We start from the raw sequence: 23,891 nt of genomic DNA, 5'->3' as shown, positions 1-23,891 counted from the left end.
CAGATTCTCATGCGGTTCTACAGGCCCAATTTGTGGAGATAGATACAACACATACAACTATTAAACGGTATAAATGCATAGCTTTATTGTATAAATCTGCATAAATGCATTTTTTAACAGATTTAATTGACCATTTTCCAAGATTTTTAACATTAATATGTAGCAGAAACATACTGAAGTCCAGTGATTATACAAGTTTTAAAAAGCAATAGATTACTTAATAAGTTGTAACATTTACAATTGAACTGGCAGTACATAAACAAAATATATTCAATATTCAAAAATACATTAAACCTTCATCAGTGGTTTGAGGTTTAACAGTGGTATTAAACAAACACTTTCGTATGTCTTTAGTGACCATGTCTGCTTGTTCATTACCAGGCACACTGTGATGTGAAGTGGGTTTGGTCAGGCCCAGGAGTATTCTCCCATGTATAAGACATAAGAACATAGCACTACTAGCAAATGCTCCAATCTGAACACAAACAAGAAAGCTTGTGTTCTGCTAAGCTGCTTTATCTGTTTTACCAGCAGGTGGCAGCAAAGCATATATGACAAGGGGCCATCAGTGGTACAAAGCACTAGCTGTACAGTTTCCCAGCAGATAATCCAACACTGCGGATCAATCTCAGAGCAGGGGCATGTGAGAGAGGCCTCACTGCAGTTGGCATAACTGGTTATTTTACAGCTCTTCAGATTCATTCTGGTTCATAAAGTTTATACCCCATCCCAGCTTAATTTGACACAGATTCATGCATAGAAAATGACTACAGCATGAACTTAAACGCTCCTGAAATACAATCATACACTCCCTGCAAACACAGTATAGCCCTGTTGATACAGTATTGACTTTTGATCATTTGCTTATTTTAACAGAGGGTATATTTGTTACGTGCTGAATGGGCACGGAGAGGAGATAGAGGAGCGTCCAGGAAGTCGAGAAGCGAAAGATTTATTGGGGGGAACAAGGGTTTCACTGGGGAGACAGTCAGGCACACGGGACAAATCAGGGAGTAACGTCAACGACAGGACTGCGGGAAGACGAACAGGGAGGTACTTAAATACACCAGACTACACTGAACGAAACTAGACACAGCTGGTGACATGGGGATTCCACACGGGGCACTGAAGGAGGGGGGCGTGGCACGCGGGGATCACACGAACGGGCCATGACAGTATGCTAATCATTTTAAGAGGATTAATAAGCTTGTATATTTAATCACAATTCCCTAAGACCCATGGGTTGTATTGGACCCTCCCTCTGCTTCTCTCTGATTGGATCCCCTCTTTCAATAGGTGCTCCAGTGCAGCTGAATGGCGATGATGGTGCAAATCAGATAAAACACACCAGTCCCAGCTTTCAGTACAGCACCCAGAACCTGCTCCCACCTGTCAGACATAAAATACATCAGTGTGTCTGTCAGTCACACATATCACATTTAAACCTGAAGAACAAAACAGTGAATCTATTCTGACAGAACTATTTACTGCTTTATAGCAACACAGTACAGCCACATCTATACTATTATGCTCAGTAAAATCCATCCACCCTTCTTCCAAATATTTATCCAGAACATGGTCACAGGGGAGCCTGCGTCTCTGGCAGCACAGGGCACAAGGCTGGGGGTCACTCAAAAGTAAGACACTTATTTCCATAAATGAATGAGGATGATTCCCAATCCTGTGTGATCAGGTAAATGCTGCTAACTGGACCCCCACACTACTGTAAATGCTGTTCAATGCTTACCTCAATTTTTCATTATTATTTCCTTCTTCATCGTGCGCAGATAAAAGGACAGCAATGGAAACAGAAGAAAGGGTTGTTAATTAATTCATTAATTAACTTTCCATACCCACTTGTCCCATGCAACGTTGCAGGGGATCCAGAGTCTATTCCAGAAACAACAGGCACAAGGCAGGGAACAACTCAGGATGAGGTGCCAACCCATCACAGGGCAGGATAGTTTGTTAGAAAACAAACTATTCTGTCAGTCAGTAAAAACTCTTAAGAAAAGGTCATTCACACTCAAATAAGAATAAAAAAAAATATTCAGCAGAGCAGCTGGCTGGATGCAGAATATTAATTTAGGTTTATGTCCAAAGTGTCCATATCCCAGGGTGCTGAAAGTCAACAAGTGAGGATGGATTATTTAAATAAAATATGATCACGTATTTATGGTGGAACTAGTTGAGTTATTACAGAAGTCAGTAACAGTCCACACACCTTTTGTAGTGTAATACCTTTTGTATTACTTTTTGTAATGATTCATTTCCAAAAGGATGAAAAATGCCTGAAATGGTACTGTGAATTCATTTCTGTATCTAGCTGGAAGCCAATGTAAGGACCTGAGATTTCAGATAATATGCTCTCTTTTCTTAGTTTTTGATAAAATTCTAGTATCAGTATGTTGAATTACCTCAAACTGTCTGATAGTCTTTTTGGGAAGGCCAGTGGGGAAAGCACTGCAATAGTCAACCCTGCAGAATATGAATGCATAGATAGGTTTCTCTCAGTCTTGCTTAGACACAAAATCTCTGACCTTAGCTATTTTTCTGAAATTCCAAAATGCTGATATAGTTACAGGTTTGATGTGGCCACTGAAACTGTCAATGGAGATAATGTGCCTCATTTGGGACCCCCTTAGCAACCACTCATTCAATACAACATCAGGCAGCGGTACCCAAGGATACTCCAAAGAGACACAGTACCAACGGAGTCCAGTCTTCGTCTCAGATCACTGGATAGCATCCATGTCTCACAGCCATACAGCAAGACAGGGAGCACCAGGACTCCAAATGCTTGGACCTTCCTCCTCTTACATAGATATTGGAAAGACCACACACCTCTTTCCAGCGACCTCATCACATCCATGCTCTTCCATCTACTGACTTCACTGGAAGAGTCACCGGAGGTAAGTAAACCTTGCGACGAGGTCCGTCTCTCTGCAGACAGATACACTGCTGACGGCCGTACCCAAGAGCTCATTAAATGCCTGGATATTAGTTTTGATCCAGGACACTCACAAACCCAGACACTCTTTAAGCAGGCCCAGGCCTGGATTAGCATACCGTGCCTGGGTATGGTTCGGAGCACTAGTCAAAGAAAGTAGACTTTGATGGTGTAATGTTCTCCGGCACTGTAAGAAAAAGCCTAATGTGAGTACAGACTCAGACTCCTAGCTCAGTCTCTTGAGACCCACAATCAGAACGTCCATAGACTCTGCGATGATCTAACATTGTCAGCAAAGCATTGAACAGAATAGGAACAAGAACACACCCCAGATAAACCCCAGGATCCAGTGGGAAGAAAGTAGGGGGGTTCTACCTCCGATCCGCATAGCACTCACAGTACCCATGTACAGATCGATCATAATGTCCACTAACTTTGTGATGGTTCAATGTGAACCATCAGTACCAGGACGTGGTCTATGGTAGATTATTAGGCATAAAACCAGACTGTTCCAGATCCTGGTAGATGAGCAAGTGATCATGGATCCTGTTAAGCATTACCCTAGCAAGGACCTTACCTGGCACTGCATGCAGTGTTATCCCCCCTGTATCTGCCACAATCCACCTGTCCCTTTCCAGAGAGCCCAAACAAATCCTGTGCTTTCTGACACTTGCCAGGCTGTCATTGTAAATAAGAAACTTTTCGCCTTGCCTGGCAAAATAAAGGTTAAATAAAAACAAATAAATAAAAATCCAGGGTGCTGTGAGATGAAGCATGTGGAAACACTGGCAACATCAACACAACCCTCAGAAACTTTCCGGGTGTCATGCCCGCAGGGGCAGGGCAACACAGCGGCGGACAATAACCGCTTAATCGATGCAGTACTTTGTACGGAAGCAATCTCCCAAACGTTACGAAGTAATGTTGTCATGCTTATGACACTTACCGAGCATTTCTTTGTATCCTGTCTTCCCCGCTTGCCCTGTGATCTCACCTGCCCTGCCTGTGTCAACTGGTCTGTTCGTTTTTCTCTCGAAACTCTGAAATTCCGAGTTGAGTGACATTACGTCCACAATCTCCCGTTCGAGCTACTACATCTCGGAACAAACATGGCTGCCTCCATGAACACGCTGCTGTGTGTTGTTGCTTTACATTTGAGCAGTTTTGGAGTAAGATTATTTTTCCGAGAGACAAACAAACAAGAAACACGAACTAGTAAAACCACATTAAAAGCGTTATAAAATATTTTAGTACATTCATAGCGATATTCTTTTTTCGAGAGGCAAACAAACTACAAACAAACCAAAGACATTAACAAGTCTGGTAAATCTGATATTGCTGCTAGGATACTGTTTACGGTTACGATATAGTATTCTCTAAATCGAACACGTGCAATTACATTTATAACTGTCAATACATTTAACAAAATAAATATTTACAAAGATTTATAAAATAGAACTACTGTTGAGTGTGTAAGCCGCCATGTTGAAATTACGTAACAGGGGCAACTCGAACAAGAATATTCTGCACCTCCAGGGGGCATCTAGTCCCTTATTATTACCAAACTTTGTCATACAACCATGATCTTTGAACACCAGCAATGTGTTTATACACAGCAAATGTGTCAGTGTTAAATTAACACTGCATGGTGTTTATACGTGTCCACACCAATCAGTGTTACACAGTGTTACCATTTATTAACTCTTATAGTGTTCAGTTGACACCATGGAATGTTAAATCATTGTGACGCCACCTCTTTCTAGATTGCAAGCCGATACGTCTTTCAGGTACAAAATGGGTAGCACATATCTGCTCCATTTTTAATGTACTCACAAGAAATCATATGAGGATCATAAGAGCCACCCCAGATTTACCCACCATCATGGGAAAAACTCTGACCAAAATGGACCCTACAGTCTTTTCTCTTTTTATATTGAAGCTTTATTAGCTCAGTTCTGGTTAGAGGACTGTGGTCTTTTTGGGGTTTTCCTTACATGTGATTTTTATGCTGCCATTGGTTTAGACCAAGATTCGGGAGATTTACTAAACAAGTGTTCCGCGTGGTATATTTTTTATTGTTTGGGGTGTTGTATTTGATTACTGCTCCTGCACTTGTGTGATGGGTATTACATGCGGAAAGGTGTTAGGAGAGCTGTGACACCCTTTGCTGTGCAGCTGTGGTACTACCCACTCCCCTGTAGACCAAAGATGCTGGATGTATATTTGCATAGCATGACATGGCGCTGTCCTTAACAGAGTTTTTTGTTTAATCCACCATGATGGTGTTAAATAGAGAAATAGTACAAAAACAAAAGACACAGGCAAAAAAAAAAAAAAAAAACGATTTAAAGTTAGTGGTTGACTATAGCAGCAGGAATAGGATCTGGGTGGGATCTGATGTTGTATGTAAGTCTACAGCACTGTAGGAGAATTTAATCTTCCTGGGTGGGTCTGTAAGGTTTGGCTAAAGAGAGGGATGCCATCGTGGTAAAAAACGTTATGGAGGGCTGTTTATCCTGTATCTCCTATAAGCTTAGCCTTCTTCCAGGAAGAACCATCTGGACTTAATACATCCATTAAAGAGAACCCATCCAGAATTCTTTAGAGTAACACACATATATGAGCCACTACACTACTCAAGCCAACTGGCATACATCCACTCGGGAAACCAGAAGGACCCTGACCCATCCATCCATCCATTTTCCAAACCGCTTATCCTACTGGGTTGCAGGGGGTCCGGAGCCTATCCCGGAAGCAATGGGCGTGAGGCAGGGAACAACCCAGGAAGGGGTGCCAGCCCATCGCAGGGCACACTCACACACCATTCACTCCTACGGACAATTTAGTAACTCCAATTAGCCTCAGCATGTCTTTGGACTGTGGGGGGAAACCGGGGTACCTGAAGAAAACCCCATGACAACATGGAAACTCCGCACACATGTGTCCCAGGCGGAGACTCGAACCCGGGACCCAGAGGTGTGAGGCAACAGTGCACCACCATGCCGCCCCAGGGCCCTGACCAACAACAATAAAATGTAGTAGACACTAAAATTTGTGGCATACCATCCTTGATTACAGTGGGTTTCTAAATATTAACCTTTAAAAAAATCTTAATATTAAACGATCAAAATGATTTGATTTGTTCTACTCCAAGTTGTGGTCAAAACGAAATGTAGCCACCAGCCATTATATCTGCTTTAGGGAAAATGTACTCCTATAGCCACTAGGGGAGCTCTCACCTTCTCTCAGCCTTGCTAAATAATGATGTTATGCAGTCTAGCGACCTTTATAATCTGTCAATGCACACTACTTTTACACTGACAATCCTGCTGAGAGACTAGTTTCATTATCAGTCACGCTTAAAAAAAATAATGAAAGTGTTCATTGTTCTTCCTCTAACTTAATACCAGTTTTAATAGCCAAGTAAGGTAAGAGTTAGAAAAAACCAGTGTCTGTTCAGCTTACATGAAAACTAGCCTCTCTAGCCTTCAGAAACAACCAGAGCAGAGCTGACATAAAGTTTACATAAAAGGGAAAAGGCCATGTTGGTCGGAGTCTTTCTCATTATGGTGGGTTAATCAAACAGCAGCTGGATGCCCAAACGAGTTCACATGAGTGCACATTAAAATGGGGCAGATATGGGCCACCCATTTCGTACCTGTGTGCCACCCATATGGGCTTGCAATCTGGGAAGAGGTGGAGTCACAGTGATTTAACACTCTATGATGTCAGTTGAACACTATAACAGTAAATAAATATTAACACCGTAAAAACAACACTCACTGCACTCTGTAAAGTGTTAAATATAACAGTGATTGGTGTGGAGACATATAAACACCATGCAGTGTTAATTTAACACTGACCCATTTGCTGTGTATGCTGCACTCACACATACTTTAGGGAGACTGTAACATCCCATCATATTCAGATCAGTAAACCTTATCGGAGCAGGCACCCTAAATCTAGTTTGTGAGCTTGACGGGCTACCGCTCAGAAGTAGGAGATGGGGAGTGGGGCGTGGCTGGGCTGGGCTGACCACTGGTCGCCCCACTGGCTTAGTCCCCTGAGTCACATGCTAACCCTTCAACGCTACGCTTCATTTGACATTGACTGCTGAACATTGATTTGTAAGTATTTTGCTAACTTTGTATGACCATTAGCATAAAATGCTGTTTCCTTGTTTTTCCTACTACTGACATCACTTGACTTCAACCACATTTCAGTCACATGCCGGCTGGGTTATTTCAGTTCACCACCTTTTTTTTCTTTAGTGTCAGTTTTCATTTCAGATTTAGTTTACGATAACAACACTGTTAATGTTAGCTCTAACATTAAAGTGTTCTCCTTCATTTTTTCAGACAGGCAGTTTTTTCTGGTCTAAGCAGGGTTTACAGAATCTCAACATCCTGTTTCCTCACCATCTGCATGATATTATCAGGGTTAATTTTGAACCTGTGATGCAGAAAATGTCCGTTGATGTGAAACGTCGATCCTCAGTATCTTTCTTAATTCAGATAAAGTTACATTTAGGGAAACAGCCTGTAGAAATGGGAGGTCTGGGCTTCCCAAAGTTATTATTTTATTACTATGCATATAGTCTTGCTCATCTTGCTCACAGGTCACTGCCCCCAGAAAGGGCCCCACTGTGGTGTTTAATAGAGCAGCCTGCAGCAGCAACTTCCCCATAAATGTGTTTCGGAGGCGGTACTGTAGTGCCGATGTCAAGCTCTGTCACCCTCACACCCATTGCAGGTCCTTCCTGTTCTCTTTTGTGCAGCTGCTGAACCAAACCATCTGTTGTTGACCGGTAGAAATTACCCAGAGTAAAATAAAATCAGAAATGCGATCTCAAAACTGTTCCATTTAATTTTCCTAGACAACTAGGATCTATCAATACTTAAACATACTCTACACAAATCTATCAATCTCTGCTAAACCAAAATGAGGCTATTGCTTATTCCTCCTGTCTCTCATTTTTTTTCCCCTGCAAGAAAACAAACAATCCTGCCTGCTGGGAGGGGGGCAGCGTACGGCTCAGTGGGCTAAGCCTGTGTGCCTGTACTCGCAAGGTTGCTGGTTTAAACCCAGCCTCCGCATGTCTGCAAGTCCTTGAGCAAGGTCCTTAACCCTTACCTACTGGGTGCTACCATTGGTGACTGGCTTTTGCAGAGAGCTTACTCTACGAAAAGCTAGTTGAGGGAGGTATAAAGACAAATTCCCCACAGGGATTAGTACAGTATGTATTATTATTATTATTATTATTATTATTATTATTATTAATAAACCTCAATTTATTCCTGGACTAGCTCTAAACTTCCTTCAGGAAAAAATGCTTAGTTTATTCAGGAATCGGCTTAATCTAGTTCTGTTTTATACCTTGACTGAGAAAGCAGCTTTCTGTTTCCTAGGCTGTTTAAATCTAGGACCAGCTTTAGTCTCTGTCTGGGAAACCGCCCCTATATTTTTGCATTTTGCAAAATTTTAGGGCTGGGGCAATAACCCATCTATCCATCCATCCTCCAAATCGCTCATTCTACTGGGTTGCAGGGGCTCCGGAGTCTATTCCGGAAGCAATGGGCACGAGGCAGGGAACAACCCAGGATGGGGGGCCAGCCCATCGCAGGGCACACTCACACACCATTCACTCACACACCCACTCCTATGGGCAATTTAGCAAGTCCAATTAGCCTCAGCATGTCTTTGGGCTGTGGGGGGAAACCGGAGTACCCGGAGGAAACCCCACGACGATATGGGGAGAACATGCAAACTCCACATTCATGCGACCCAGGCAGAGACTCGAACCTGGGTCCCAGAGGTGTGAGGCAACAGTGCTAACCACTGCACCACCATGCCACCCCCAGGGGCAATAACCAATTTTGAAAAATTTGCTTGAAAAACAGCTTCTTTCTGGGCCACACCCTTAAGCACCCTGCCTGCTGGGCCCTGAACAGCCAGTCTGACACAGTATCTCTCATAAAATGCTAATAGTGCAAGAAGGCCAGGCTGTGAGGAGTGTGTATCTGCTGTGAGTTGCATCGGCACTGTGCTCCCATTCTGCAGAATGACGTAGGAATCACACTACGGCAGAAGCATGTTTATCACACAGGGTATAAACTCACCTGGAGGATCTTCTCTCTCTCTGTGTGGCCTGCAAATAATATCTGATCCAGGAGGGAAAAGAGAAACTAATCAGCAGATCCTATGTGAATTCTGACTGTTTATTCCTGTTTGTACCAAACCCTGTCATACAGCCATCATCTCTGATCACTAGCAATGAGTTTGTATGCTGCACTCACACGTACATTAGGGAGCCTGCAACATCCCATCATATTCACATCACTTAATCAGCATGTGTGCTAAGCTCTTAGTTACAGTGCCACTGAGTGCGTCGTCATGGACACAGATAAAACACAGACGGAAACCTAGGCTGGGGAGTCAGCCTTTCCATTAAATAAACCTACACTGACCTCTAGGGGGCGTCTCTGCCTCCACTTGCTTCCCGTCTCCTGAAGACAGAAGGACAGAAGCAGCAGAGTTAGTGTGAGCCTGTAACTCAGAGCTACAGCAGTGAGTGTGAGATGCAGGGTAGCAGCAGAGAGCTGGGGGTCGGGGGATAAAGGCGGCCTGCAGAGAGATCCCTACTGCTCTCAGCTTCTGGGTCACGGTTCTGTTCATGTGGGTCGGGGGGCAGACTGAGCTGTAGGAGGCTCTGACCCACAGAGACAGATATCAGGGGGTTTAAGGGGGAAGGGGGAACCGGCAGAAGAGTCACTTACCTTTAACGTGAAGGCGGATGGTTTGTCTGTTTTCATGGCTGATTCGACACATATACACCCCATCATCGTCTTTTCTGACACCAGTAATGACCAAAGAGAAGTTGTTCTGTTTGATGGATCCAAGTCGAGTTCGGCTCACATAATGACCAGTTTCACACCAGTTGCCATTAAACCAGCAGGCAGGTTTGCCTCCAAACAGCCACAGAACATCAACCTCCTTTGTGTCTGTATCTGCTGGTCCATTACAGGGCAGCATGACAGTGTCTCTAATATGAGCTGTGATACCTGATTAACAGACAGAACAAAGTCATGAAAAATCATGATTATATTAATTGCTTTACACATTTCTAGCTCTAAACTCTGATTGGTCCATTCACTGAACCACATGACTTTGCAATAATCATGTACCACAGCTTATATAACATAACACAGCAGGTAGAATTTGATGAGTTGTGATCATTATTGACACACCACAGCACACAACAATGAAATGTATTCTCTGCATTTGACCCATATGTGCCATTGTGACATAGCAGGGGGCAGTTAATTCAGCATCCAGGAATAAGTGCCTTCTATTTATCACTTAAAAGTCTAAATGAAGTGGCATGGTGGTGCAGTGGTTAGCACTGTTGCCTCACACCTGTGGGACCCGTGTTTGAGTCTCTGCCTGGGTCACATGTGTGTGGAGTTTGCATGTTCTCCCCATGTCGTCGTGGGGTTTCCTCCGGGTACTCCGGTTTCCCCCCACAATCCAAAGACATGCTGAGGCTAATTGGACTTGCTAAATTGTCTATAGGAGTGCATGTGTGAGTGAATGGTGTGTGAGTGTGCTCTGTGATGGGCTGGCCCCCCATCCTGGGTTGTTCCCTGCCTCGTGCCCATTGCTTCCGGGATAGACTCCGGACCCCCCGCAACCCAGTAGGATAAGCAGTTTGGAAAATGGATGGATGGAAGTTTAAATGAATCTTAGTCAGACTAAAGTCTCCACAAGATACTGAGGATGTCAGTGAAGCTGTTAACATTTCTGCTTCTCTAAGATCTGTCTACGCCAGTGGGTCCCAAAGTGGGGGTCACGAAATGCTGGTGGAGGGTCACAAGAGGATTTCCAGAATATGTTTATAATAGTTTAAAAAGCATAAAAATATTTCATCTAACCCCCTTCCCTGTAACTTCAAGTCGTGGAGGCTATAAATCTATTGAGGAGGAGAAATGACTCCGGGGGCTAGAAACACCAAACTGTTCTTGGATGGTTGGGAGAAGTTGCTCTCGGAGGATGTTTTGGTACCATTCTTTATTCATGGCTGTGCTCTAGTTGCTCTCGGAGGATGTTTTGGTACCATTCTTTATTCATGGATGTGCTCTAGTTGCTCTTTGAGGATGTTTTAGTACCATTCTTTATTCATGGCTGTGTTCTTAGGCAAAATTGTGAGTGAGCGCACTCCTTTAGCTGAGAAGCAATGTTGTGGTTTTTCCTTCCCCGCCAAACCAGAAGTCAGAAGCTGCTTGTGTAGATCCAAATTCTTTATTGCAACAAAGAAAACACATTATATTTTGCATATTGCAAAATTTTAGGACTGGGGCAATAACTAATTTAGAAAAATTTGCTTGCAAACAGCTGCTTTCTGGGCCACAGACTGCCACACTTCCGGTGCATTACAATGCGGCCGTGTCTATTCTGTTAAGCTGGGAGCTTTAACGGGTTACCGCACGGGTTATGGCTTACTTACGAACTTACTTTCTTATTCACGTGTGTTATCAATAGTCCCAGCCCTATGACATTTAGCATTATATTCATGTATTATATAGGCAACATAAGAGCCAAATATGCAAAGTAGCCTGAAGTATAATGTCACATTTCATGTTTATAAATGTGAGAAGCAGTTTAAAAAACAGACGGTTATTATTCAGCCTGGTTTTGATCACACAGCCGGTTCCCTCCATCTTCTCAGTAACGCTGCTCCCCTGAATGGCCAGAGGCAGCATTTCCAATCAGGGGATGTTCAGATGGTCCCTGATCGGGTCAATTTTGATCTCTTCACAGATTCCAAGGCCATTTGAACAACTATGCAGCCCCCACCATGGCCCCCATAGTCACCAAAATCCCCACGATCACCCCAATCACCACTGTGTTTCCTCCTGAAGACACCCCTGCAGAAAGCAGAGAGATCAGTCAGAGTCCAGACACATTTTCACACAGACACTCGGTCCTCAGTCAGTGTAAAATGTCACTGAAGCAGCCAATAGAGCTGCATCACTGAGCCGACAGCCCGACCCAGAGCAGCTTTCTGTCTGACCCCTTTCTGCAACTGTTACGGACCCTACTCAGGGGTACAACAGCAGATCCACACCCTTAAGCATTCTGCCTGCTGGGCCCTGCACAGCCAGTCTGACACAGTACCACTCATAAAATGCTAGATGCTAATAGCGCAGGAAGGCCAGGCTGTGAGGAGTGTGTATCTGCTGTGAGCTGCATCGGCACCGTGCTCCCATTCTGCAGACTGACGTAGGAATCACACTGCGGCAGAAGCATGTTTATCACACAGGGTATAAACTCACCTGGAGGATCTTCTCTCTCTCTGTGTGGCCTGCAAACAGGATCTGATCCAGGAGGGAAAAGAGAAACTAATCAGCAGATCCTGTGAGAATTCTGACTGGTTATTCCTGTTTGTATCAAACCCTGTCATACAGCCATGATCTCTGATCACTAGCAGTGTGTTTGTATGCTGCACTCACACATACATTAGGGAGCCTGTAACATCCCATCATATTCATATCACTTAATCAGCATGTGTGCTAAGCTCTTAGTCACAGTGCCACTGAGCATGTCATCATGGACACAGATAAAACACAGACGGAAACCTAGGCTGGAGAGTCAGCCTTTCCATTAAATAAACCTACACTGACCTCTAGGGGGCGTCTCTGCCTCCACTTGCTTCCCGTCTCCTGAAGACAGAAGGACAGAAGCAGCAGAGTCAGTGTGAGCCTGTAACTCAGAGCTACAGCAGTGAGTGTGAGATGCAGGGTAGCAGCAGAGAGCTGGGGGCCGGGGGATAAAGGCGGCCTGCAGAGAGATCCCTACTACTCTCAGCTTCTGGGTCACGGTTCTGTTCATGTGGGTCGGGGAGCAGACTGAGCTGTAGGAGGCTCTGACCCACAGAGACAGATATCAGGGGGTTTAAGGGGGAAGGGGAACCGGCAGAAGGGTCACTTACCTTCAACGTGAAGGCGAATGATTTGTCTGTTTTCATGGCTGATTCGACACATATACACCCCATCATCGTCTTTTCTGACACCAGTAATGACCAAAGAGAAGTTGTTCTGTTTGATGGATCCAAGTCGAGTTCGGCTCACATAATGACCAGTTTCACACCAGTTGCCATTAAACCAGCAGGCAGGTTTGCCTCCAAAGAACCACAGAACATCAACCTCCTTTGTGTCTGTATCTGCTGGTCCATCACAGGGCAGCATGACAGTGTCTCCAATATGAGCTGTGATAGCTGATTAACAGACAGGACAAAGTCATGAAAAATCATGATTATATTAATTGCTTTACACATTTCTAGCTCTAAACTCTGATTGGTCCATTCACTGAACCACATGACTTTGCAATAATCATGTACCACAGCTTATATAACATAACACAGCAGGTAGAATTTGATGAGTTGTGATCATTATTGACACACCACAGCACACAACAATGAAATGTGTTCTCTGCATTTGACCCATATGTGACATTGTGACATAGCAGGGGGCAGCTAATTCAGCATCCAGGGAGCAGTGCGGGGGGGGCGGTACCTTGCTCAGCGTACCGCAGTGGTGCCTGGCTGGTTGGGGATTCCAACTAGTAATCTTTGAATTGCAAATACGCTTCCCTGACCATCAGGCCACCAATCTGCCCCAGTAAGTAAACAAGCAGCTGACTAAGTTACGGCACAATGGAGACACAGATAGTGGTAGACCCAACCCCCCCTCTGACAGGAGAATATTACAGCAGACACCCCCTGTCAGACACACACATCACGGTAAAGTAGCAAAGCAGAGAAGCACTGACATACATAGCTAATTACACACATGATCAGTGTGGGATATTTACTCACTCTCTGAATCTGCTTCTGTGAGACAGTGAGCAAAGCAGAGGAACAGCAGCAGCATGAACATCATCCTACAGTTAGAGATGAAAACGGAAGTATTCTGCTTTTCACATTCGCCTTTCTCTGTTGCCCCTTTGCAAGTCAGGTTTCCGTCCACACCCTTCACGCAGTCCGCGCAGAGTGTTGATTTCCTATGTGCCCCACATGCAGTTTGATAAGTAAACTTACACACATGCTGTGCAATCTGCGCCTGAGGGACAGGGACCAAAGGAGAGGAGCAACAGAAGCCTGAACATCAGCCTGCAGTTAGAAAAGATTGAGATGAAAGACGTCAGGATTCTCATGCATGAAAGATTCTGCTTTGCATTCTTGCCTCTTCCCGCTGCCCTGTGACACAGCTGTGTGACTTTTCATTTCATACCTTTGCAAATTGTGGGCTTCCTTCTGCATGCAGTTAAGCAGAAGGGGCCCATTTGTGGTCCGGATGTAAAACCATGATAATCATAAGAGCAGAGTGGGGGATTTCTGTGCCGTTTCTCTATTTATCACTTAAAAGTCTAAATGAAGCGGCATGGTGGTGCAGTGGTTAGCACTGTTGCCTCACACCTCTGGGACCCAGGTTCGAGTCTCTGCCTGGGTCGCATGAATGTGGAGTTTGCGTGTTCTCCCCATGTTGTCGTGGGGTTTCCTCCGGGTACTCCGGTTGCCCCCACAGTCCAAAGACATGCTGAGGCTAATTGGAGTTACTAAATTGCCCGTAGGAATGCATGTGAGAGTGAATGGTGTGTGAGTGTGCCCTGCGATGGGCTGGCCCCCCCTCCTGGATTGTTCCCTGCCTCGTGCCCATTGCTTCCGGGATAGACTCCGGACCCCCTGCAACCCAGTAGGATAAGCAGTTTGGAAAATGGATGGATGGAAGTTTAAATGAATCTTAGTCAGACTAAAGTCTCCACAAGATACTGAGGATGTCAGTGAAGCTGTTAACATTTCTGCTTCTCTAAGATCTGTCTACGCCAGTGGGTCCCAAAGTGGGGGTCACGAAATGCTGGTGGAGGGTCACAAGAGGATTTCCAGAATATGTTTATAATAGTTTAAAAAGCATAAAAATATTTCATCTAACCCCCTTCCCTGTAACTTCAAGTCGTGGAGGCTATAAATCTATTGAGGAGGAGAAATGACTCCGGGGGCTAGAAACACCAAACTGTTCTTGGATGGTTGGGAGAAGTTGCTCTCGGAGGATGTTTTGGTACCATTCTTTATTCATGGATGTGCTCTAGTTGCTCTTGGAGGATGTTTTAGTACCATTCTTTATTCATGGCTGTGTTCTTAGGCAAAATTGTGAGTGAGCGCACTGCTTTAGCTGAGAAGCAATGTTGTGGTTTTTCCTTCCCCGCCAAACCAGAAGTCAGAAGCTGCTTGTGTAGATCCAAATTCTTTATTGCAACAATGAAGTTACAACCAAGGCCAGACACTCAAAGTGTGCCCAATACTGTTTTACACCAATTTTTATACAAGTTCAATTCAATTCAATTTTATTTATATAGCGTTTTTAACAACAGTCATTGTCACAAAGCACTTTACATATAACCGGCCCAAACCCCACCAAGCAAGCCTGAGGCGACAAGGCAAGGAAAAACTCCCTCTAGCAGGAAGAAACCTTGAGAGGAACCTTGACTTGGAAGGGTACCCCATCCTCCTCTGGGAGACCGGGAAGCATGAAACTGCATGAAACTGAAACAGCTTAAGTGATCGGTGAGAGTGGCAGGACGACAGCACCAATCCCCCCTTTCGCCTTTAACCTCAAATGACCATGAACCTCCAGATTTCCCTTCACCTTAGAAAAGGGGATTTAACTATCCAGAAGACTGGCTAAAGAGGTACGTCTTAAACCTTGACTTACAAGCAGAGATTGTGTCTGAGTTCCGAACACTAATAGGAAGTTTATTCCATAGCTGTGGTGCTTTATGAGCAAATGCTCTTCCCCCAAAGGTAACGTTCTTTATTCTGGGTATGGATAGAAGACCTGCATCTTGTGATCTAAGCATACGATTCGGAATGTAGTTGCAAATGTGGTCACTCACATACTGCGGTGCAAGACCATTTACAGCTTTATAGGTTAAGAGCAGTGTTTTGTAGTCAACACGAAATCTAACTGGCAGCCAGTACAGTGGAGATAAAATTGGGGTAATGTTGGAGAAAGCGTCAGGCTTTCCACTCCAACCCTGCACACAGGACCAAACTACAATACAGTATATGTTGGAGAAAGCGACAGGCTTTCCACTCCAACTCTGTACACACCATTAATTACGAGACAACACACTTAGAGTTTTACTTGCACAAGGGTAACCACACTCTCTGCATGCTAGGCTACAAAGGAATGTGTTACAAAGGGTGGTTCCCCTTGGCACCTTTATTTATAGTCAATGGGGGGCAGGGGTCTTGGAGTGAGAACAAAGAAAAGACTGTGAGAGTAAGAAGAAGTTCTGGTTCTACTCAGGTAGACAACTATTTAAACACGTGCTCAGGATACGTGTAAACTAATATAATCTAAAGTATGAAGGTAAAGGAAAACAAAATAATGTATATACATATTTACACTCATTGCTGATTATACAGAAATGATAACAAATGATTACTAACAGTTTCTTCAACCTAACAGGTAATATGGTCATATTTTTTAGTTTTGGTGAGGACTCTGGCTGCTGCATTCTGGACTAGCTGGAGTTTATTTAATGACCTCTTTGGACAGCCAGAGAATAAGACATTACAGCAATCAAGCCTGGAGGTAATAAACACACGAACCAATTTCTCTGCATCTTGAAAGGAGAGCGTGTTTCTTAACTTGGCAATATTGCGCAGGTGAAAGTAGGCGGTACGGCTAATGTTAGAAGCATGTACATCAAACAAAAGATCAGAATCTAGAATAACACCAAGGTTTTTAACAACAATACTTGGTGTAATAGGTAGTCCCTCCAGATTGACTGTGATGTCCGATAGTTTACTTCTGGTGGCTTTAGTGCCAGTAAGAAGAATCTCATTCTTGTCCAGGTTCAGCTGGAGGAAGTTGTCTGGCATCCACTTTTTGATATGCATTAAACATTCTTACATTCTCTGAAGTTGTTGTCTATCTTCTGGTTTGGCCGATATATATAATTGTGTATCATCTGCAAAGCGATGAAAGCTAATTCCATGCTTATGAATAACTAAGCCTAAGGGTAACATGTATAGTGAAAATAGAAGGGGAGCTAAAACTGAACCTTGTGGCACTCCATATCTGACCTTGACATGTTCTGAGGAATCACTATTTAGGTTCACATACTGATAGCGATCTGACAGGTAAGATTCAAACCAAGAGAGTGCCACTCCCCTTATGCCTACAGTATGTTTAAGCCTAGAAGAACGGCATGGTCCATAGTATCAAAAGCAGCACTAAGGTCAAGCAGCACTAGGAGTGAGGCACAGTCTTGGTCAGCAGATGGGAGAAGATCATTTATTACCTTCAGTAGAGCAGTCTCTGTGCTATGATGACCTCTAAACCCACACTGAAATCTCTCATAAATCTGGTTCTCCTGCAAAAATGATGTTAGTTGACTATCTACAACTCTCTATTATTTTACAGATAAATGATATATTAGAGATTGGTCTATAGTTTATCATTTCCAAGGGATCCGAGTTTGGCTTCTTCAATAATTACTGCTAGTTTAAGAGATTTTGGGAGATGGCCGATGCTGATTGAGGAGTTAACTATTGCTAGTAGCGGTTCAATCAATACCGGGTGTGTCAGGTTTTGTGGTTGCGAACGGGCAGGGTGGCAGGAAGCAGGCAGGGAAGGACAAGGCAGGCAGGCGGAGTATGGGGAAGACTGGGGATTTATTGAGGGAGAGACGGCCACGGGGAGTACAGGACATTGCTAACATCTAACATCAACTGACATTAGGTAACATCAATGACGGACTACAGGAAGGGCAAGATGTGGACAAGACTGGGAGAAAATAATAGGACACAGCTGGGCAAGATCAGGGAAGCACACGTGGATAATCAGGGGGCGTGGCACACATGAGGATCGGATGAGCTGGGCATGATAGAACCCCCCCCCCAGAGGTGCGCTCTCCGGGCGCGTCTCAGGGGAGGCGACGGAGGAGACGAGGGAGACGGGACCTGGAAAACAAGAACAGAACTATTAACGGGGCCCAGGGAACAGAACGGATAGACAAAGCATAGGTACAGGAAGTAATACAAGACCTGAGCAAAGACAGGGAACGCGGACAGACAGATAAGGAAAGGCGACACTGAGGGAACAGGCGGAACAAAAGAGCCAGGAGTGAACATAGGGGGACATAGGAGGACGAGGAGCAGAGACAGGAGGAACAAAGGGACGAGGAACAAACATAGGAGGGACAGAGACGGGAGACCAAGCAGGAAAGGACGGGGGACTAAGGGGAGCCCAAGGGAGTCCCAGCGGGCAATGGGCAGCAGCCGGAGGGGCCGCAGGCGACCGGGAGGCCGGAGCAGGAGGGGACCTTGGAGGGGCTGAGGAGGCAGGGCGAGGGACAGACACAGGGGACGAGGAGGAAGTCGGAGGGGGCACCAGGGAAGGCAATGAGGAAGCCGAAGGGGACACCGGCATAGGTAAGGAAGGAGGGGGAGCCGCAGCAGGCGGCGGTGACTTCCGGATTGACCGGGGAGTCCTCCCGCTCACCGGCTGGGAGGGAAGCAGGGACGAGCGCGCATGGCCCCAGGACGATCGTCGGGGCGATTGCCGGCTTTCTCCTCCTTCTCCGCCGGTTCGTGGTGGCAGCGGGAGGTTGCACCTTATCTGTCAGGACGGACGGTGTGGGGACAGCCTCTGCGCCATGCGGCAGGGCCAGCTCGAGCCTCCGCTTGAACCAGCTGCTGAAGATTGGCGTGCACCTCCCCTAGCATGTGCACGCCCTCGGGAGAGGACATCTCCATCAGGAGATCGCCGCTTCTGCTGGCTAAATCCAGCGCTACCGGGTCCTCCTGTACGTCGGGCTGGTTTAGCCAATAATACACCACGTGCAGCAGAACGAGACGCTGGCCCTCGATATGCTGCGGTGTCTCTTCTTTTGAGTCCCTCATTCTGTCAGGTTTTGCGGTTGCAGACGGGAAGGCTGGAAGGAAGGAGGCAGGGATGGACGAAGCAGGCAGGCGGAGTATGGGGAAGATTGGAGATTTATTGAGGGAGAAACGGCCACGGGGAGTACAGGACATTTCTAACATCAACTGACATTAGGTAACATCAAAGACGGACAACAGGCAGGGCAAGATCGGGGAAGCACACGTGGATAATCAGGGGGCGTGGCACACACGAGGATCGGACGAGCCGGGCATGACATGTGCATCTCTTTGAATAGTTTTGTTGGAACAGGGTCTAGCAAACAAGTAGATGAATTTGAAGATAAAATTAAGGACATCAGTTCTGATTGGTTAACCATGGCAAATGCTTCAAATAGGGTGATTGCAGCATTAGCACATGCCATGTCAGGGCCAGAGAATGAAGTTATTGGAATATTCAAAACATTCCGTCTAATAGAGCATATTTTTTGGTCAAAAAATTTCATAAAGTCGTCACTGGAAAATAACGCAGGCACACTTTGAGTAGTGGTCTGGTTATTAGTCAGCTTGGACAGCATAGTAAATAGGAATTTAGGATTATTTTTGTTTATTTCAATTAGCTGTGATAGATATTCTGATTTAACGGCACTAAGAGCCTTTTTTTATAGCTACCCATGGCCTCTTTCCATGCTAGTTCGAACACCACTAGTATAGTTTGACGCCTCTTACGTTCTAATTTCCGTGTCTCCTATTTTAAAGTGCGCAAGTGGTCATTATACCAAGGAGCAATTTTATTTACTCTGGTATTTTTAACGGAGCAATTTTCTCTAGGGTGGAATTAAGCGTAGGTGTTAAATAATCCGTAATGCTATCAAGTGCAGCAGGATTTCACATTAGTTTGGTTGAAAACGATAGCTCAGGGAGATTATTGATAAAGTTACTTGCTGTATTTGACGTGATTGTATGTTTGGGATAGAAGCGAGTTGAGTGGCTAATATTTTCCATCCATCCATCTATTTTCCAAACTGCTTATCCTACTGGGTTGCTGGGGGTCCAGAGCCTTTCCTGGAAGCAATGGGCACTAGGCAGGGAACAACCCAGGATGGGGGGCCAGCCCATCGCAGGGCACACTCACACACCATTCACTCTCACACGCACACCTATGGGCAATTTAGCAAGTCCAATTAGCCTCAGCATGTTTTTGGACTGTGGGGGGGAAACCGGAGTACCCGGAGGAAACCCCACGATGACATGGGGAGAGCATGCAAACTCCGCACACATGAGACCAAGGCGGAGACTCGAACCTGGGTCCCAGAGGTGTGAGGCAACAGCCCTAACCACTGCACCACCATGCCGCCCCGAGGGCTAATATTTTGAGCAAGGTAAATATTGAATGTAATAAGATGATGGTCAGCGATAATACTGGTCTGAGGCAGTACAGTATCTATATAAAGACCAAACGATAGGATTAAATCAAGGGTATGAGTTTTGAGTGATACCCATAGAGTCTAGTATATTCGTAAAGGCTATTGTTAGGGGATCACAATTATGGCTCTCTCAGTTGACGTCAGTAGGTCTGAAAGGAATTCTGCAAATTTAGCTAAGAATTCCAAATAAGGACCCGGTGGATGATAAATTATAATGAGGGGGAGAGACAGAGTTTTAGATATTGAGGAACAATAACTCTAATTATTTAAATTGGTAGTGTTTTTTCATAAATTGCTGCAACGTGGTCAGAAATGATTTCATTTAGAATAAGTGCCTTAGTAGTTAATGATCTAATATTTAGTAATCCTATTTTTAGCTTAGTGGTGCAGGTGGTCTGTATCAGCTGCTCTAACTTAATACAAATTAAATTTGAAAGGGATGCTTTTTGTGGTCTACGTGTACTATTTTTGGTTCGGGGTACAGATACAATGTCAATTTAGTAGTACCTAGGTGACAACTCAAGGCAACTCGCGGGTGGCCGGTTAGGTTTTCTGCCTGCGGCCTGGCCTTAGCTCTGGTTTGTCAAAGGCCACCTAAACCTGTACCTGCATAAAGGCTAGCTGCTAAGTTCATTGAAATATGGGCAGCACCCTCCCACGAGGGGTTGATACCGTCCCGGCTCAGAAGACCAGGCTAACCTCTTGAAAGTGGACCGGTTATCTACAAAACCTATGCTATTTTCCGAGCACCACCTTGACAGCCAGCAGTTCAGCGACCAAAGCCTGTGTAGGTCTCAGCGCCACGTCTAGCTGGGAGGGGGCCAGAGATGATTACTGCTTGGGACATTGTCTTGGCTCGCTCACACACCTCTTTAAATTTACTTTTCGTAACCTCAGACTGTCTGAGTCTGACATCATTGGCGCTGATGTGGACAATGTGTGATCTTGGAATATCTACGTCTATTTCTGGTCAACACCTTAAGATTGGCCCTAATGTCCAGCGCTCTGGCTCCCAGTAAACAATTTACCTCGACTGCTGGTGCCACTAAGGGTCTAGCTATTTTCATGTGTCATAGGATAGAATCGCCTGACACCAGAGCACTTTCAACAGGCGTCTCAGTGAGTGTTTCACTGAGTGGGGAAAACCTGTTCGACACGCTGAGAGATGGAAGGTGGTGCTCGGGGGTAGCCTTCGCCAAAGCTCGGGCTCTCCGACTATGTCGCCGAGTTGTCACCCACTCGCCCTGCTGCATGGGCTCTAATGCCGGAATTTGGGCCGAGCTATCTAACTCTAATTCTGAAGCCCCCCGACTCCCTGACTGCGAACCTGCAGCTAGCTGGCTACCTGGCGACTGTGCTAGCTTCTGGAGGCGCGACTCTAGCTCTATAACTCTCTCCGTCAGAGCTTCTGAGCAGTGAGAGGGACTGCCCAGCTCTGGGATCCAGGTTCGAGCAGTGAGGAATTGGAGATCCACAGACATCGTTTTATTAAGACTTAATAAACGGGAATGTCTGAAGCAGATCCGCGTCAGTGTTCATCTTCTTGTCTTCACAGCAGCCTGAAGTTCAGTCTCATGGTGCATTTTTACAGATGTCATTCAGTCCATCCTCACCTGCTCCATCACCGTCTGGTACAGTACGCTGCTGCCACTAATAAGGACAAGGACAGACTGAAGCACATCATCCGCTCTGCAGAGAACGTGATTGGCTGCAGTCTGCCATCCCTACAGGAACTAAACGCCTCCAGGACCCTATTTGGCCATAGTTGCTGAAGTGCCGCATGTGTCATGCTGTGTCAGATTCAAAGCCAGCTCTGCAAGGTGGTGCCAGGGTTGGTACTGGTGTCTCATGTTTCCGGAGACCAGAGTTCAAGGATCTCCCCTGGTTTTATGTGAATCAATCTTTTGGCTTCAGTATTGCTCATTAATGAGACCGAGTCCAGTTCGGCAATATTTCCTGTTTGTCTCAGATATAATTCATGTCCTCTGGCTCACTGATGTCTACTTTATTTCTCCTAGTAAATTTTAGGAGAAACATATCAGAGAAAACATTAAATGAGGGTAAAATGAGAATCACAATATTGTCTCCAAGCTATAGAAGAGCAAGCTATTCAGTACCTAAAGCCTATCAGAAGGCTATGGACTCTCTGATTAGAGGAATGCCAGGAATTGTATGCTAAATGGATGACATGGTTCTGTATGCAGATGATGAGGATCAGCTGGAAGAGAGACTAAGGAAAGTAATTCAGAGATTTCAAGACAGAAGACGGACACTTAACAAGGATAAATGTGTGCCTGGATTGAAACAAATTGAAATACTAGGACATGTGATCTCAGGAGAAGGAATAAAACTGGTTCCAAGGAAAGTGGAGGCCATAAGCAAAGCACAACTGCGCTCATTTCTAGACTCTGTCATGACCTGCGCGTCCGATCCTCATGGCTGCCACGCCCCCTGATCATCCACGTGTGCTCCCCCAGCGTACCCAGCTGTTTTTCATCAGTCTGTGTCTGAGTCCTTTCCCCCAGATCTGTGGTTTCCCTGTCTGCCCGAAATAAACCCCGTTTTCCCGTACTCACGGCTCCCTTCGCCTGCTTCCTCGATGCGATTGCAACAGACGTGGATTTTTAATGAAGTTCATAGCAAATTATGCAAACTTACTGGAGCCACTTAGAAGACTGACAAGAAAAGGTCAAGAATGGCAATGGACAAGTAAGACCGAAAAGTCATTTGAAGACATGAAAATAGCAATGGTGAGTCAACCATGCCTTGCATATTTTAAGTTAGATGCACCAAATATTGATTGTCCAATAGGGTTAGGAGCTGTCTTACTACAGAAACAGCCAAATAGGCAAAGCAAAACTGTAGCATATGCGAGCCGCTCACTTACTGCCACAGACAGATTCTGTTCTCAAACAGAACGAGAGGCTCTTGGATGATTCTGGGCCGTAGAACACACCTATGGGGCAGTCAGTTTGCTTTGCAGACAGATCATAAACCATTGATCTACATGTTTAATCCAGAGAAAGCAACAATGCTAACACCACGAATTCAGAGACGTGGGATGAGGCTGCATCCTTTTGAACACACAACTGAACACATAGCAGGGAAGTGTAATGTTGCAGATTCTCCATCAAGACTGCCTTTGTCAGTAACAGACGACAATGAATATGTTGACACATACATGGAGAGAATACTTTCCATCATAACAAGTGAGGGGCCAGCCTTGCATTTTCTATGTATTGTTGCTTGTTTTGTATGTGTGTGTGTATCTATATATATAAATCATTCGTATCTTTCACTTATTATTTTTGGCTATGATATGTAATACTATTAATTTGATATCAAATTATTTTTAATACGAGGTTATTTTGTGTTGCTTTTGATGCAATATCTTGGTATTGCTATTTAATGCAAGGTTATTATAAATGCTTTTAATACAGTGTTTCTGTTGGGACCTAAGCGTGCCTGTTTATTCCGTCGAAAGCCCTATATCCCTCTCTCATCATTTCAAAACAGAGATGATAGAAAAGATGCAACCCATATGAGATGCAGCACATATTGACAGTTATTG

The 23,891-nt window shown here is 44.9% G+C and overlaps 1 protein-coding gene across 3 annotated transcripts in view; it reads right to left on the bottom strand.

Moving 5' to 3' along the window:
* Positions 1–60: 60 nt before the first annotated feature.
* LOC125740827 (uncharacterized) overlaps positions 61–23,891 on the bottom strand; it is an 82,450-nt gene continuing 58,619 nt past the window's right edge. Inside the window, exons 6-12 of one of the 3 annotated variants that reach the window (XM_049012530.1) lie at positions 13,824–14,067; positions 12,939–13,223; positions 12,631–12,669; positions 12,283–12,324; positions 2,845–2,943; positions 1,748–1,772; positions 61–1,389 (exon numbers count right to left, since the gene is read on the bottom strand). In XM_049012530.1, coding sequence (XP_048868487.1) covers positions 1,290–1,389; positions 1,748–1,772; positions 2,845–2,943; positions 12,283–12,324; positions 12,631–12,669; positions 12,939–13,223; positions 13,824–14,067 — 834 coding nt within the window. In that variant the 3' untranslated portion in view covers positions 61–1,289. Of the gene's footprint in view, positions 1,390–1,747; positions 1,773–2,844; positions 2,944–9,069; positions 9,112–9,417; positions 9,457–9,726; positions 9,941–12,282; positions 12,325–12,630; positions 12,670–12,938; positions 13,224–13,823; positions 14,068–23,891 lie in introns of all 3 variants that reach the window. The other 2 variants (XM_049012532.1, XM_049012531.1) reach the window with 2 other exon arrangements.

Source organism: Brienomyrus brachyistius, chromosome 4 (assembly GCF_023856365.1).
Source record: "Brienomyrus brachyistius isolate T26 chromosome 4, BBRACH_0.4, whole genome shotgun sequence".
Lineage (NCBI taxonomy): Eukaryota > Metazoa > Chordata > Actinopteri > Osteoglossiformes > Mormyridae > Brienomyrus > Brienomyrus brachyistius.
This window is presented reverse-complemented; position numbering and strand designations above follow the sequence as displayed.